Source organism: Procambarus clarkii, chromosome 18 (assembly GCF_040958095.1).
Source record: "Procambarus clarkii isolate CNS0578487 chromosome 18, FALCON_Pclarkii_2.0, whole genome shotgun sequence".
Lineage (NCBI taxonomy): Eukaryota > Metazoa > Arthropoda > Malacostraca > Decapoda > Cambaridae > Procambarus > Procambarus clarkii.
Genome location: NC_091167.1, coordinates 29,333,838 through 29,351,177, shown reverse-complemented (window position 1 = coordinate 29,351,177; position 17,340 = coordinate 29,333,838). Strand labels below are relative to the sequence as shown.

The following is a 17,340-nucleotide window of genomic DNA, read 5'->3' as shown; positions in this document are numbered from 1 at the left end:
CTGAGCTACGACATGGTCAAAAAGGAATTGAAACCAAAGTTCTACTGAACTTACTGGATCCTGCAGCCTCTCCGAGGCACAAACCAGGGTTTTACACAACTCCCCCATGCACTCGAGCTATGTCAATAGGCCATTCTCCCTCTTCGCCCTTACTCCATTACACACAGAAATCACAATTGCGTGATGCATCAAACGATGATGCATCACGCAATTGTGATTTCTGTGTGCCCTGTACAGGTGGTTGGCAAGTGGAATGCATTGAAAGAGGTTTTTTGAAGCCAATTTCTATCCACACTTTAATTAGAATTATGATAAAAATATTGATGTTTTTTTTTGTTTTTTTTTTCAGGGATATTCCTGCGCGGGCCCTAAGCCTCTGGCTGGCCCACTAAGTGTTGCTTGTTTCTGTTTTACTTGGGCGGAGTATGAGTATTTATTACTCGTATGGTCGCTTCAGTAAGATTTTGCCATATGTGTTTAACAACTTCTTCTGCTCTGTTGAATCTAAGTTGAAATCTTAATGGGTTTGTAACTGTGCACTGTGTTAGATAATGTTCCAGTGGTCTGTCGGGCATTTCTCCACAGTGCTTGAGAGAGGTAATTAGCATGTCAGGTATAAATTGCTAGGAGGGCATAAAGAGCTAGATTTCACTCCCCAATTGTTATTGATAGATAAGCACTGATAGGTAAACACCAAGATAGTTATGGCTTTGGGCAAGTGACATCTTAAGGAAAAAGCCTGAGGTAATGTCATTATACAATATTCGTTTATCTTTTTGTTTTTTCAAGTTGTTAGCTAAACAATCGTCCAAGAGTAGGCATGGGATGCCAACCAGGTTAAACCTGTTAAAACATGGTACTCTTACTGGGTTGAGGTTCCAAAGCCTTACTATTGCATTAATTTTATTTGAATTGTAGTTATACTAAATAACCCAACCCACATATGAAATGAAAAGAAAGTGATGCCATTTTTGCCTATCATGGACACTTATTAAGTGAGGACTAAGACATACAGGTTGTTGTTTTAGATTCAGCTACTCTGAACAAAAAGTTCCAAGCACCCGTCATACTCACCTGGCACAGGAGATGTACAGAGACATACAGGTTGTTGTTGTTTAGATTTAGCTACTCAGAACGAAATGTCCATGTAGTACGGTCTATAGTGAGCCTGTCTCCTACAGGGAAAGGCAGCCAATATAAGGCAAAAAGAGTAGGTGAGGTGTAAGAGGGTAAACAATATAATAAAAATGAAAATGGAGCTAAAGGCAGCTTCCTAGATAAAAGAACTAACAAAATAGACAGAGAAAGGATTGAAAGTAAGCACAAAAAGTAAATAAATAAAAGGAAAAAATTAGACATACAAAGAGATGATGGCAGAAAACACAGGAGAGGACAGAAAGGCAGATAGCTAAGTCGGTTCATGTGTGCTAAGCAGAGCATCTAACTATGCACTGAGAAAGGCAAGAATCAAGAGCAACAAAGCCAGGACTAGGGTTCATGTTGGGTATCTTGTGTAGAAGATCAATTCAATAAGATGGTGCCTGTGGAGAGCAATTAAAGATTATCACAACATACAAGATAGTAACAAATTGACAAAATTGACAAAGAAGAATTTTTGAAAATGGCAACTTCGAGAACAGGAGGATATAGATTTAAACTAAGAAAACAAAGCTGCCAAAAAAAATTTGAAATATCATTTTTGCAAACAAAATGGCAGACGGTCAGAACAAGTTAAATGATTAAGTGGTGAAGGCCAAAAATGTTGGTAGTTTCAAAGCACCATATGACAAAAAATACTGGTAAATGGGACACTCCAAACGTAGCTCTTATTTTGTAACCACACCTGGGTAATTACACAACTGCCCTCTGGTTCAGTGGTGTAAGCCTTTTTCCCCTGAAATAACAAGGTAGTTTTCACTTGGGTAGGACACCCTCCTAAAACAATTTTGTCACTACCCGATAAGAGGTTTTTCATGAAAGCAAATTAGCTTACATTAAGTGGACAGCTTCACCTTCCTTGCACCCTATTCTTTAAAACAATGTGTGGTTCTCTTGGCTTCCATCCCAAAATTAGTTCTTAAAATAACCTGCATTATATAACTGGAACACAGCAAATCAGTTTAATAAAAGTTCTAAATTTAAACCTGAATTTATCTGAGGGCCACTAACACTAGTGGCCTCAATGAGGACAGGAAGTCGGAGTCTTGTCAAGTTAAGATTACCTGTACTTGCACATTTTTTAAATATTGTACATTTTTATCTATTAGTGTCTTTATATTTACTTACTACTGGAAAAATAAATAACAAAGATTACCAAGTGTAAATATATTGTATTCTAATATTTTGCTTAAGAAGTTTAACGAGAGAAAACCAAATGGTAACTGAATTCAGTATTTATTAACATAATACTACAGTACACTTTCCTGAATTCCATAAAAATACATTTTAGTATCAAGTGAACTTTATCCAGTTTTATGCATTATGTAATATGATTTTGTACACAGCAAGGCAAGTTTCCAGGATAAATATCCCTTGGGTACCAAAATAAAAAAATAATTGATTTAAACATGTAGATGTTCCATAGTCAGTAAGATTTATAACATGAGGAGTATCTCTTTCTGCATTGACATGGTTAACATCATTCCAGTGAAATCAATATACAAAAGCAATATTTCTAAAATACAAATCAAACTCTCTCCTGCAATTGATAGGATATTTCTTAGCAATATTTACAATGTTTCAAAATTGGTAGCTTTGGTTAACTCTTGAACATGATTCAAGTTAATAACATTATATGCTAAAAGAGAATGAGTTTTTATAACAGCTATATCTCTTGCCTTTTTTAAAAGATGTAGTTTAATCTGCCAACAATTCCATAAATCTGTTATTCATAATTCAATATACTGTATATGAATAGTTACTGTGTTTTTCAATTACCGTAAATCACATTATAAACAAAGCAAGATTAGCGAGTTTATTTTTTCCTTTTATGCACATTAAATTCAAGTTTAATAAAACAATTACTGGTGTTGGCAAGTGTCACAGACAGATGTATACTGTACTACTATAAAATTAATAAAGATATAACCGCTTACATTCTCTTAATTTATTAGCATATGAAACAAAATTCCCTGCACTTTACAAAATAGGAAAGATTGGGAAATAACATGCACACTTCCACTAAAGTTATGAAGTCTTATAGAAAATACATAGACAGTACGAGTGTATGCCAAATTAAATATATTAATGCATTTCTGTAACAATAATTTTTAAAGACAAATTATTATTAGGGTGAATGTACTAAGAAAGAAATAGAAACATGGTTATGGCTAAAGAATTACAACCAAATATTAATGTTCCAATGTAATATTTGGTAGATAATCAATGTCAATAATGTCTGATAGAACTCTTAATAGGAGAATGAAAAAGACACCTACAATACAGATAATCAAAGATAGGTCTAAGAATAATCAAAGTCTATAATGCTATACTGTACTTTCAATTTTGTTGGAAGTACATTAATTTATCAGAAAATGGAGATAGTAATTACACAAGTACAGTAATCTACAATTTGGCTAAAGTGTTTTCTGCCAGTGAACATGTGAGACCTTTTCCATCAGGTTCCACATTGAGTTGAACAACTTTACCATCTTCAACAATCATAGAATACCGTTTTGACCTTAAGCCCCCTAAAACAGCCAAATCTTGATCAAGTCCAACTGCTTTGGTAAATTCACCATTAGTATCAGCCAGCATGCGAACCTGTATTAATAGAAATAGTGGATTATTATTTAGACTGAAGTGCATACTGAACATTGGCATCAGTAACTGTGCAAGAAAACTTTATAACAGATTACACAAGAATTAGAGAAGGTTAATCCAATATGATTTTGCAAACTTTTTTGTTAGATTTTGTATATTTGTATTGATTGATTTGTATATTTGTATTGTTAGATTTTTATGATTGTTTTTTAACTTGTTTCCAAGTAAGATGTAATACATTTTATCAATGTCAAGAGTGAATTTGTTAGTAGTCAGCAATAAATGAACTTTCAGTTCTGCATTCACTGTCAGAATAAGTGGATTAGCATTAGAGAAAATGAAGATTGTATCATCGGCAAATGGAATTGGTATAAGGTGTTGCATGGCATTTAGGTCACTGATGTAGATGAGAGTGAACTAATTATATTACCCTGTGGAACACCAGTGTTAATTAGCAGGGTGGGAGAAGTAGCATTGTTTACATAGGGAGAAGTAGCATTGTTTACCAATACAAATTTTCACAGAGGTAAGATCAAAAGTATTGAAGTAAATAATTATCAAAAGGTACCAAGTCAGGAAGACTGTGTAGAAGACTTGTGTAGAAGACTATGTAGCTGAAAGTATTTAAGGAATTGACCCTCTGAAGTGGTGCAGTTTGAGGTTATTGTGGTTAGCGGTGTCAAAGGCCTTATGCATGTCAACAAATAGACCTGTGGGGTACTCATTGTTTCAAGAGTTACATGTATGAAGTCAAGCATAATAATTAAAGGATCATTGCTACTTTTTGGGGGAAGCACCGTCGGCTCCCCGGAGCAATCCAGGCTGATATGGATATACAGACAGCCACTTGGTTTACGAACTTAAGTTATCCGAAAGTTCCGGTTTCCCGATAGGGGTTGGGGAGTCACACTACACGAACTAAGTTCGGGTGAGGAAGAGGTCCGCCAAGCGTCGCGCCTGCCTGGAGTGTTGGGTGGGTGGGAGATGGCCTAGTTTGCTCATTGACTGTGTTGGGCGCCACCACTCTAGAGTGCCTTTTACCCTATGAGGTCACAGATTCACGACCTATTGTTCCCATTGTTTTGATTTGTCATGAGGCATGAGTGTTCATTCCGTGACTTCATTTTACATATCTGCACAATCAAAGAACATCCGTGCACCATGTCGGCTCCAAATGCACGCATTGCATCAGTGACGGCTGGCTGGTGGGTGAATGGGTGGGGGGGGGAGCCAGTGAGAGAGGGAGGGTGAGGTAGGAAGAGATGCTAGGAGGTAGGCAGGCCGGCAAAGAGGGAGGGAGGGAGGGAGGGAGGGAGGGAGGGAGGGAGGGAGGGAGGGAGGAAGGGAGGGAGGGAGGAAGGGAGGGAGGGAGGGAGGAAGGGAGGGAGGGAGGGAGGAAGGGAGGGAGGAAGGGAGGAAGGGAGGGAGGAAGGGAGGGAGGGAGGAAGGCAGGCAAGCAGGCACGCAGGCAGGCAGGCAGGCAGGCAGGCAGGCAGGCAGGCAGGCAGGCAGGCAGGGAGGGAGGGAGGGAGGGAGGCAGGCAGACAGGGAGAGAGGGAGGGAGTCAGGCAGGCAGGCAGGCAGGGAGGGAGCAAGGGAGGGAGCAAGGGAGGGAGAGAAGCAGGCAGGCAGGGAGGGAGCAAGGGAGGGAGAGAAGCAGGCAGGCAGGCAGGCAGGCAGGCAGGCAGGGAGGGAGGGAGGGAGGGGGAGGGGGAGGGAAGCAAGCAAGCAAGCAGGCAGGGAGGGAGGGAAGCAAGCAAGCAGGCAGGGAGGGAGGGAGGGAAGGAGGCAGTCGGGGAGGGAGGGAGGCAAGCAGGCAGGGAGGGAGGGAAGCAAGCAAGCAGGCAGGGAGGGAGGGAAGCAAGCAAGCAAGCAGGCAGGGAGGGAGGGAGGGAAGGAGGCAGTCGGGGAGGGAGGAAGGCAGGCCCGTGGCCCATGGGGTTAAGGCACATATCTGGGGTTATGTAGAATGCTGGTTCGATTTCCATCCTTTATCTTGGGTATTAGCATGCAACAGTTCATACTGTTAAGGATGCTAGTAACTAGTGGATTATCAAGCTGATAGAGATTAATATTAAAATTTTTGTTAAATTTGTTATTTAAAACTAGCAGTATGGTGTCATCCTGCATTCCTGATGCAAAATGTTTAGGGCTCTCCAGAGCACCCTTCAAAGATGCCTAAAATGTTAGTGCTCTTTTTTTTTCTGTGGTGAGTCCCGTCGGCTCCCTGGAGGTATCGGACTGATGTATGCTATGTTAGTCTGGGGCATCAGTCACATAGAGTCCTTGCCTACTGGGAACCACGAGCCCGAACCTGGTTCCCTCAGAGGTGCAGGGAGAAATGCCCTTGAAAACTTCACTCTTTGAGAGTATATTCATGTATGCCATCAACCGGGAAAGGCACCCAGAAAGGTAGGCATCCCAAAACAAACCCCTACTGGTAGAACATTGCAGCCCAAGACCGAACAGAGTCCAAGAACACCACCCCCAAGGAAAAAATGTAACAAGCAAAGCATCATCAAACCGACGAGCTGCTTGTTTGTGCGGGGTATGAGGGGGGGGGGGGGGGCACTCACCCAAGCCGGCTGCTCACCGATCAGTTTGTCTACTGATGCCGGCTGAGGCTGTCTCCTCTAGCCTCATTCTCTTGTCAAGCTTTTGCCTTTGTGATTGTGCCTGCTGTGTGGGTGGTGTGGTAGCCAGGAGAAATTTGTACTTTGGGCTGCATGTGCTTAGGGTTCTCTTCCCTTGGTGCCCTGGAAGTACAGTGGAACCTCGGGTGACAAGCAGCCCCATCGACGAGCATTTCAGGTAACAAGCGAGCCACTCGCAGAAAATTTGTCTCGATTGACAAGTTTCCGCACAGTTAACGAGAAAACCATGTGGTGCTTCCTAGCGTTCTGGCGCTGGTTCTCACAACTTCTCGGATGCCTCCAACAATAGTGTATATTATAAAATTTCATATTGATGTTGAGGAGCAGTGTCAGAAGTCTGGTGGTGTCAGTGGTGGGGGTGGTGGGGGATGGTGTCAGAAGTCTGGTGGTATCAGAGGTGGGGGATGGAGAGTCAACTCACCGCACCCGACACTCCCTAAAAATGTTGACTGGGATAGAGGCTAGCTGTTTTCCTATCCCCTAAATACATCCCCCTCACCACTGAGGTAGGATTTGTTTCGGAACCGGAAACGGGCAGGAAACCCACAGGAGGGACGAGGTCATTTCAACGACACCCAACAGCAAACAGAGCCAGCCTCCTCCTCATCACTTCGTCAATGGGAAGAACAGTGAAAGGCCTGACGCCCCTTTCGAGAACCCGATCTCCACACAGAACGATCACTGTGCCGACCTGATGGAGATGATTCTGAAGGCTGCGCCGGCTCCGAAATTGGCACCACTGGCCTACCACGATGGGAGGAACCCCAACGGATCCCCCGGAGAACCAAGAAGTCTGGCATAGGACGACAACTGGAAGAAGCCGCCTGCGGATCCTGCACCACTGCAGACTCCGCAAACAGCAAGGGACAAAAAGGCAAAGACAACCTAAGAGCCAGGGCCCATGGGGATTCCACAGAGGAAGCAAGCACCCCCCTGCCAACTTCTGAGATTGGAAGAAAAAACACTGCATCCCGTAGGATCGGCATAAACAGTTTCAAAAGAGCAGACAGCGCACGCACCGCCGAACCAACACACCCAACCCATGACCGGCCCCAAACGCCTCCACATCCTCCTCGAGCCAGTGTGAAGAAAACTCGAGAAGAGAAAAGAACCACAAGACCAAAGCCAACAGGCCCTGGGCGCGCAAGTTCTCAGCAACTAGCTCAGCCAAGAGGGAGGGAACCTGCACGTGAAGCTGTACAATGCCGACATCCTGAAGAAGGGCAGGGGCGAACAAGCCCGCATTGAGGTGCTGAAAGTCGCCCTCCACCCCCCCCCCCCCCTGAAAAACCTGGACCACTGTATGAGCCTCGTGCCACTTAAGTACACGGGACCGGCAGAACAAATGCCATGCCTCCAACAATTAGAAAGGGTAGTCCGCAAGCCAGGACGACTTTGGAACCTCCTAACGAACCCAGTAAGGACAAGAAGATTCAAACGCGAAAGAAGAAGGATCCATTATGGAGGCATAATCCGTCACGCGAGAGGTAAGCTGTGATGGCCTCCCACACCTCATGAGGCAGGATGCAGGAGGCCGAAAACCTCCGGAAATACTGGACCAAAGAACCCCAAAGGGAGCACGGAACCGAACCCGGGGAGGGGTAGACGCCAAATCCAAGGACGTAGGAACAGGAAACCCTACTCTTTGCAACAACAACTTGGAGGGTACAAAAACCCAAGCAGGGTTCATCGGGCCCAAGGCTCCCCCCTAAGTCAACCTCCCAATAAAAATCCAAAGCTGAGCTGTCTTTCCAAACCCCCTGCCTCTGAAGAAAAGGCAGGAGCAGCCGAGAAAGCAGGAACGAAGGGGGGCCCACTGGTCAGATTCAGAAGCTCCGGCTGAAGGAACATGCTCAATGCCTCCATTGCCTCACCGGAAAGGGCATACTCCTAAACCGCCCGAATCTCAACACCAACTAAATCCTGCCCTAACTCCGAAACCCTCAGGCACTTTGGAGCCGGAAGCAGGGGAAAAGAACCAGGACGAACAACAAAAATGAAAGGACAAGGGGGAGGGGGGCAGAATTAACCAAAGTCGAAGCATCTAATACCCCCCAGGTCCGGAATCTCTATATCCAAAATGGGGCAGTCTCGAGGCATCCGGGGTAGCAACCAACCTAGCGCTCTGCAGCAACCTAAAATGAGCATGCAACGTTGAAGCTACCTGCACCCGAATATCAAGATCAGTAGCCTGGGTGACCTGGAGAACATGCAAGCATCACCACTGGCAAGACTTTGGGTCAAAGGTGTCACAGACTCAACAGGCAGCATGACAGACACACAACCGGTGATTGTCACCCTGAGACATGGGTACAGAGCAACCTTCAAACTCACACGAAGCGAGAGGGGACCCAGGGATAGCATCCATCGGACCAAAGAGCCCCCGTAGGGTTTCCCAGGGCCCTTAGTCGCATATCTCGCTAAAGGAAGCCCAGGCAGGGTACTGCTAACCGGCACCCAAGGTTACCAAGCAAACTGCTAAAGCTGAACCCCCGGGACATGTACACTCACGGGGGCCTAGTGGAAGACTACCGAGATATAACTGAGGGTGACCAAAACCAAGGGGCAGACCCCCCACCTGGCAGGAAAACAAAAGAAAAGCCCTGCAAGAGGACAACGTGCCCAGGTGGAACAGAGCCGGCTGCTATGAGAGGTGACAATTAGCTGCACAATACCCTGCACCCAAACCCGTGATGAAACTACCCTCTACCCCGAGGCAAACAATGGTGCATGAAACACCATAGCTGACTCCAAGGGCAGTCAATCACCAAGCAGCAAAAGACCTTGCAGAGGTAGACTCCAAGGTGACTTGTAGAAGTTGGCCCCTAGCCCCAAGGGTAGTACATACAGGGGCACCTAGGAAAGAAGACCCTGGGCGTATGCAGCCTGAGTACTTGCAAAATTACTCCTGGCTCGCACACCACCTATTAGACAGGACCACACCACAAAGCACAGAACTGGAAAACACCGGAGCCAGAGGCGCACGACCTTACCAGTTGGCCTACAACTCCATGTGCATTGACTGATGCCAGGGTCTAATACATTCATATCAACCCGGTTAGCTCCGGGAAGCCGAAGGGGCTTCCCCTAGAAAAAACTTAAGAATTGCATTTCAAAATAAGATTTTCCTCCCTAACGAAGAAATACTTTTGCCATTACCTTATCTCCAGCACCCTTGTATTCCCCCCATGCTGCCATTACAAATGGATCATTTACTGCCACACAAGCAATCTCTTGAATGCCCTTGTCTTTCATCTCATCAGCTTTAGATATATAACCTGGTAGATGTGTCTGAAAAATACACAGAGATCAGAAAAAGTTGTAATGTTAAACAAATAACTAGGTAAGATAATATGTGTACTGTAATAGTTAATGAACTATAGGAACCATAATTATGTAGTCTACATATCAGATCATGGTGCAAACATCCTTGAAATTCTCTTTGCATTGTTACAGTAACTAAAGGAGCTAAATGAAAATATGGACCATGTTCCTGCATTGTTTAGTCATTGAAATTAAAAGCTTTATCAGTACTATACAGTAGCTGTATTTTTTTAATGGATTAAGAATGGATAATGTATGGATAATGTACCACTGTAAATAGATACCATCCTCAAATGGCCTATTGGTGGTGAACCATTGAGTAATTACAAGCCAGTGTAAGTACTGTAATATAGTACATGACAAACTAAAATTAATCACACAAAAGATGGTAGTAATCTTTAGAATGTAGATCCTTTACTCCACATTTTGCATTTAGTCTGCCTACTTATTTCTTAAGTATCAAAGACTTAAATGTCATTTAAGTGTCTGCTGAAGACTGCACAATGAGATAAACTTGTGCTTCAAAAATTACTAAATTTATCAGTCATAGTACAATAAGTGTTTAGCCTACTGTTTTGATGCACTGAGTTAAGCTGCTTAGAGTTTAACTTTTTATCAAACGAAGATTCAAGCTTGGTTGTCAATGAAAACTTGGCAATATTTTACAAAACTCATTACACAAAATTTGTTTCTTATAGCTTACTTGCTGGTAAGTGAATATTAGATGAGTGATCCTGTCCTAAAAGTCTGTCCTCAACACAGGGAGACCAACTGAAAGCGTGAGAGCTTTTGCTAAAATGAACTTCCCTTGCTTCCAATATCAAAAGTGCTCTTCTCAAAATAATTCACTTCTGAAAACTAATTACACAACTTAAGGGTTAAACTACTCAAATTATAACACCCAAAAATACAGCTACATAAAGTATCATAACTAACCTTGGAACAGCCAGGTGTAAAAGCTCCGGGGACAGCAAATATCAACACTTTGCGTCCAGCACACAGATCACGAGTGTTGACATTATTGGCTGGAGTCTCCTCAAATAGGTCTACACTGGGGATTTCATCTCCAACCTGTCAAGATTTAATTTTTATATAGCTTACTAATGAAAGAGCAAATGCAATTAAAAAAATAATTTTAATGGATAAAATAATATTGACCTCATTACATGTACACACAGAAATCACAATTGCGTGATGCATCAAATGAACAAATCCACAAGGGCCGTAACGAGGATTCGAACCTGCATCCGAGAGCATCCCAGACGCTGCCTTAATCGACTGAGCTACGACATGGTCAAAAGGAGTTGAAACCCAAGTTCTACTGAACTTTCTGGATCCTGCAGCCTCTCCGAGGCACAAACCAGGGTTTTACACAACTCCCCCATGCACTCGAGCTATGTCAATAGGCCGTTCTCCCTCTTCACCCTTACTTCATTACACACAGAAATCACAATTGCGTGATGCATCAAATGAACAAATCCACAAGGGCCGTGACGAGGATTCGAACCTGCGTCCGAGAGCATCCCAGATGCAGCCTTAATCGACTGAGCTACAACATGGTCAAAAGGAGTTGAAACCGAAGTTCTACTAAACTTACTTGATTCTGCAGCCTCTCCGAGGCACAAACCAGGGTTTTACACAATTCCCCTCATGAGTTTGACCATGTTGTAGCTCAGTCGATTAAGGCAGCATCTGGGATGCTCTTGGACACAGGTTCAAATCCTCGTCACGGCCCTTGTGGATTTGTTTATTAACCTCATTGATTATTTTTCACAGTACAGTACTGTATTTATGAACATTAAGATTAAATTTTCCATATTAATCATTTTAGAAACTATATTTAATATGCATAATATTAACCAATAATAGTGGGTTGGCCTACTAAGTGTTACTCATTTCTACTGAAACTTTTAGAACATAAGAATAAAGTACTTACTGTATTATACAGGAAACTTCAGGAAACCCATAAACAGTAGTTCCCAGTTCCAAATCACTTACTTATTAACTTTATAACTCTAAACTTATCCAATTTCAATCCATTATTTTGATTCCATAGTTTATATTTTGTTTATTCTAAGAAAGGTTCTTGATGGGAATCCTACTGCCCTATTAACCTTGTTCTGAACATTTACACATTGATTTCTTGGTTTCCAATCCCTCACAAATTAAAATGATGTATAACAAAATTTAATATTGTTTAGGTGATACAATGTCTCACATGTCACTGTTCTTTTTCTACCTATAGAGCTTTATACTTCTCAGAGACAAAGTTTTCATCAAATCAGATATATTGTTTAGCCATTATGCTTGTCTCTTAGAAATTTCATTGCAGTAATTAATACTTTTTAATGTTCCAATTATGCTAAAAATGCATCATCTGTATTCTGAGAGTAAGCATTCTGGTGATGCTAAAATACAACATCCATCTCAAAATTACTGAAAAATCACCTTTTTTTTTTTTGAGCATAGTGCATGAATAGCTTATCTGGGGACCAGCCAGAGGTTGGAACAAGTTAAGTGAGGTGGAGGTGCAGGCTAAAACCGTCAGTAGTTTCAAAACATTATATGACAAAGAGTGCTGGAAGACGGGACACCACGAGCGTAGCTCTCATCCTGTAACTACACTTAGGTAATTAGTTAACATTGTATTTATAAAGGCAGAAAAAGTCGGTGCCTGTGTCTTGCGAGTCTGCCTCACAAAGGAAAGCAGATGAATAATAAATTATTATAAACAATAATACAGTACTTCTTTTTTTAACACTTTAATATTCCAGTCCATCGGCACATTTCCAGCCATCTCAGGGTCCCGCTCAGTGATGCCCAAAATATTTATACTGTATATTTTCTCGGTTAATTTTTTAGTTTTACATGTACCTATAAATTTGGTGTCAAAATGTTCGCAGGTGAATTTACTAGAGTATAAATGCCATATACTATATTCAACTACAGTATTCAATTTGCCATAGAAATTGAACCTTGGACCTTATGGCTCTAATCTGCTGTGCTGAAGATTATGCCACAAGATCCATAAAACTAGCAGGAACTTGTCCAACTGCCTCTTCAAAACAGTACAAAATCTTGTCATAAAAAAAAATCAGAAAAACATGAAAACTATCACTTGCACAGGTATGAAGACACTGTATCATGTGTTCTAACATCAGTTGTCATCACAACACTGATCAAATTCAATACAGATCTTAAGTCATCCACTGCTAGAACCACCAATACACTACTGCCACATTATTCACATGTGAGGTAGTAGACCATTGCTTCCCAACTTCTTGTCTCTCATTACCCCCATTTTTCCAACCATGTTTTCACCTGTGGACACCACAACCATGTTCTTATCTGTGGAACCCCCTAAAACCCTCTCACCTCTGGACCCCTACAACCATGTTCTTTGTTCATTAATTCCACATTCATTAATAATAATAATAAATGTTATTACTGAGTACTTACCTGTGAACCCCTAGAACCATGTTCTCACTTCTGAACCCCCTACAATAAAAACAGAACTAGCAAAATTTACAGTACAATTGCTGGGGCAAATTGCATACATTTATATGCACAGTCGAGTTCGTTCTTAACAGAATTTTCAATTGAAACAATTCTGGGTTCGAACTCCAGGTGGACCAGAAATGGTTGGGTGCGATTCCTATCACCTAATGGTCCTGTTCACCTAGCATTAAATAGGTACCCAGGACTTACCTTTTTGTGGAGTTGCATCCTGGGAATGGTCAGTAGTTCGATCTTGGGGCAGGATCTTGATATAAGCCTAACATGTATATATATACTGGGTACCTGTCTGCTGACAATGAATTATTAAGTATGAATATTATGTCCGAAGCTGTTCATTGTTCTCAACTAAACCTGAATGTAAATGACAACAGGAAACATTTAGTTCAATCCACTCATAATAATGATTCATTTGTTTTGTCAGGGGACAGGAAACCTGCATATAAGATTTAGATTAGATTAGATTTAGATTTTTTATTCAGGTAAAGGTACATATATTGAGTTACATAATGTTAGATTTAAAGATAGAGATAGTACATACAATACCTAAAGCCACTAGTACGTATAGCATTTCGGGCAAGGTGATGGGGGGAAAAACACTTAGATAAAACTTAATACAGTAGTAATTGAGCTTAATGAAAGTAAAAATTGTGTTAAAAAAATAAAAAAGGGGAGGGGGAACAAGGCAGAGAATAGCAATTATACAAGTTGGTCAACAAACAGCAATGATTACAATAGTAAGATGTGGGTTGACATTTAGGGGTAAGGTAGGCTACATGGAGTTTATTAGGTAATTTTTAGTTTTTATCTTAAACTGGTTGAGAGAGGTACAGTCTTTAACATGATTGGGAAGGTCATTCCACATTCTGGGTCCTTTGATTTGTAGAGCATTTCTAGTTAGATTAAGTCGTACTCTTGGGATATCAAATAGATCATGTTGTTTGATATCCCAAGTTGTTTCTGGTGTGATATCCAATATGGTGTGAAACCCAATAGTTTCTGGTGTGGTGCTCATGGGTTCTGTTACAACCTTCTAAGAAGCTTTTAAGGTCATGATTGACATTACAGTTCAGAGCTTCAGATTACCTGCACTTTAGGCTTGTATCGAGGTCACCCCTAAAGTTAAACTACTGACTACTGACTTTCCTTAGGACAACCCCACAAAAGTTGCCTAACTCCTGGGTACCTATTTACTAATACTGTAGGTGAACAGAGGTATTAAGTGAAAGAAATGTGCCCAACCATTTCTGTCCCATCCAGGATTTGAACCCAGGATGAATGAATCGAATTGACTGAATCGAAAACTAAGCCAAGAGTACTATGAGACTCCCTCCCCCCCACCTAACAAGTGGTTCAAATTTGTTATTATCCTTAATACAGTACATAGGACTTGATTAGTTCCAAGCACCCTTTAAATTCTCCCACAGACCTCTGACTGGCAACCACCATAGTAGACATACAGTATAGTAGGCATGTTAGTGCAGGGGCTCTATGGCTTCATGAAATGAAAGTGGAAATGATGATGCTTCTCCTCATACTAAACTTGGCACAACTTATATAATTTATCAAAATGGTAACTAAATAAATACAAACGGAATACAGTAATGTCTCCATAATACCAATTCCACAATAGGTTCAAAAGAAATGCATTATTACTTCAGTGGAAAATTATATATAATTTCCAGTACGATTGTTCTAGAAAATGAATATTTGTGTCAGGTTAATACAGGCCCTGTATGTTTATCTCAAGAGCTCGTGACTGTGGATGAATAGCACCTACTAAATCTTCCTTGCCCCATATCACATTTCCTGCCATACCGGCACTCCCAGGACATGTCACGACCTGCCACCCTGGTTGCTTATGACCCGAGAAGATGGGTTACGGGGCGCGCCATACCTTAATGGACATGGTTCTGGTCAGTTGGGGTGAAGGTCGGGAGAGCGAGGCCCAGCAGGAGCGGTGGAGAGCGTGTCTGAGGTGGAGTAACGTCGCCATCCCTGCTCCCTCCCAGGACTTAATGGGGGCAGTGATACCACACACCCAAGGTCACCCCACCTCACGCTCGCACTCACTCCTCACTACTCTGCACTCTCACTACTCCATGCTGCCTCTACTCTTCATTCACACTACTATGCTGCCTCTACTCTTCACTCCAACCACTCTATGCTGCCTCTACTCTTCATTCAAACTACTATGCTGCCTCTACTCTTCACTCACACTACTATGCTGCCTCTGCTCTTCACTCACACTACTATGCTGTCTCTACTCTTCACTCTAACTACTCTATGCTGCCTCTACTCTTCATTCAAACTACTATGCTGCCTCTACTCTTCACTCACACTACTATGCTGCCTCTACTCTTCACTCACACTACTCTATGCTGCCTCTACTCTTCACTCACATTACTCTATGTTGTCTCTACTCTTCACTCACACTACTCTATGCTGTCTCTACTCTTCACTCACACTACTATGCTGCCTCTACTCTTCATTCACACTACTATGCTGCCTCTACTCTTCACTCCAACTACTCTATGCTGCCTCTACTCTTCATTCAAACTACTATGCTGCCTCTACTCTTCACTCACACTACTATGCTGCCTCTACTCTTCACTCACACTACTCTATGCTGCCTCTACTCTTCACTCACACTACTCTATGTTGTCTCTACTCTTCACTCACACTACTCTATGCTGCCTCTACTCTTCACTCATACTACTATGCAGCCTCTACTCTTCACTCACACTACTATGCTGCCTCTACTCTTCACTCGCACTACTATGCTGCCTCTACTCTTCACTCACACTACTATGCTTCGTCTACTCTTCACTTCCTCTATTCTTCACTCCCACTACTCTGTGCTGCCTCTACTCTTCAATCCCACTACTATGTGCTCCTCTACTCCTCACTCCCACTACTCTGTGCTGCCTGTGCTCTTTACTCCCGCTACTCTGTGCTGACTATGCTCTCCCTATGTGCTGAGAGATACATAATAACTTACACGTGGGAAATAGTAAAGGGGCTGGTCCCAAACCTGCACACAGAAATAACATCACATGAGACCAGAAGACATGGCAGGATGTGCAGAATACCCCCGTTGAAGAGCAGAGGTGCAACAGGTACTCTGAGAGAGAACTCTATCAACATCAAAGGCCCGAGACTGTTCAACTAGCTTCCACTACACATAAGGGGTATAACTGGCCGACCCCTCACAGTGTTCAAGAGAGAACTTGACAAACACCTCCAAAGGATACCTGATCAACCAGGCTGTGACTCATACGTCAGGCTGCAAGCAGCCAAGTCCAACAGCCTGGTTGACCAGTCCAGCAACGAGGAGGTCTGGTCGACGACCGGGCCGCGGGTCGCTAAGCCCTGGAATCACCTCAAGGTAACCTCAAGGTAAGGTAAGCTTCACTCCCACTACTCTGTGCTGACTATACTCTTCACTCCCACTACTCTGTGCTGCCTTCAATCCCACTACAAATTCAAAAAAAATTCAAAATTCAAAAATTCAAATGTTTATTCAGGTAAAGTACATACATACAAGAGGTGATACAAATATTGATGAATTTATAGATAGAGCTAGTACATTCAATGCCTAAAGCCACTATTACGCAAAGCGTTTCAGGCAGGAAAAACACTAAAGACTAAAATATAATACTAATTGAGATTAAAGTGTAAAATGTGTTGGGAAAATATAAAAATAAAAAAGGGGGAACATGACAGAAAAAATACAATTTGGTCGACAAACAGCATTGTTTAAAAATAACAGACATAGGTTGACAATATAGGGGTAAGGTAGGTTACAGGGAATTTATTAGGTAGTGCTTAGTTTTTATCTTAAACTGGTTGAGAGAGGTACAGTCTTTAACATGATTGGGAAGGTCATTCCACATTCTGGGTTCCTTGGTTTGTAGAGCATTTCTAGTTTGATTAAGTCGTACTCTAGGAATATCAAAACGGTATTTGTTTCTGGCGTGGTGCTCATGGGTTCTGTTAAAACCTTCTAGGAAGCTTTTGAGGTCAGGATTGGCATTACAGTTCAGCGTTTTATATATGTATAATACACATGAGAGAATGCGCA

General features: G+C 42.2%; 1 protein-coding gene across 1 annotated transcript; it reads right to left on the bottom strand.

The window, feature by feature from the left end:
• Positions 1-2,377: 2,377 nt before the first annotated feature.
• Positions 2,378-15,324, bottom strand: Prx5 (Peroxiredoxin 5). The gene is made up of 4 exons (XM_069326456.1): positions 15,154-15,324; positions 10,677-10,811; positions 9,576-9,707; positions 2,378-3,762 (listed from the first exon to the last, which is right to left on the bottom strand). The coding sequence occupies exons 1-4, from the start codon at positions 15,250-15,252 to the stop codon at positions 3,565-3,567; spliced, it is 564 nt and encodes a 187-aa protein (XP_069182557.1). The 5' UTR covers positions 15,253-15,324; the 3' UTR covers positions 2,378-3,564.
• Between the last annotated feature and the right edge of the window lie 2,016 nt (positions 15,325-17,340).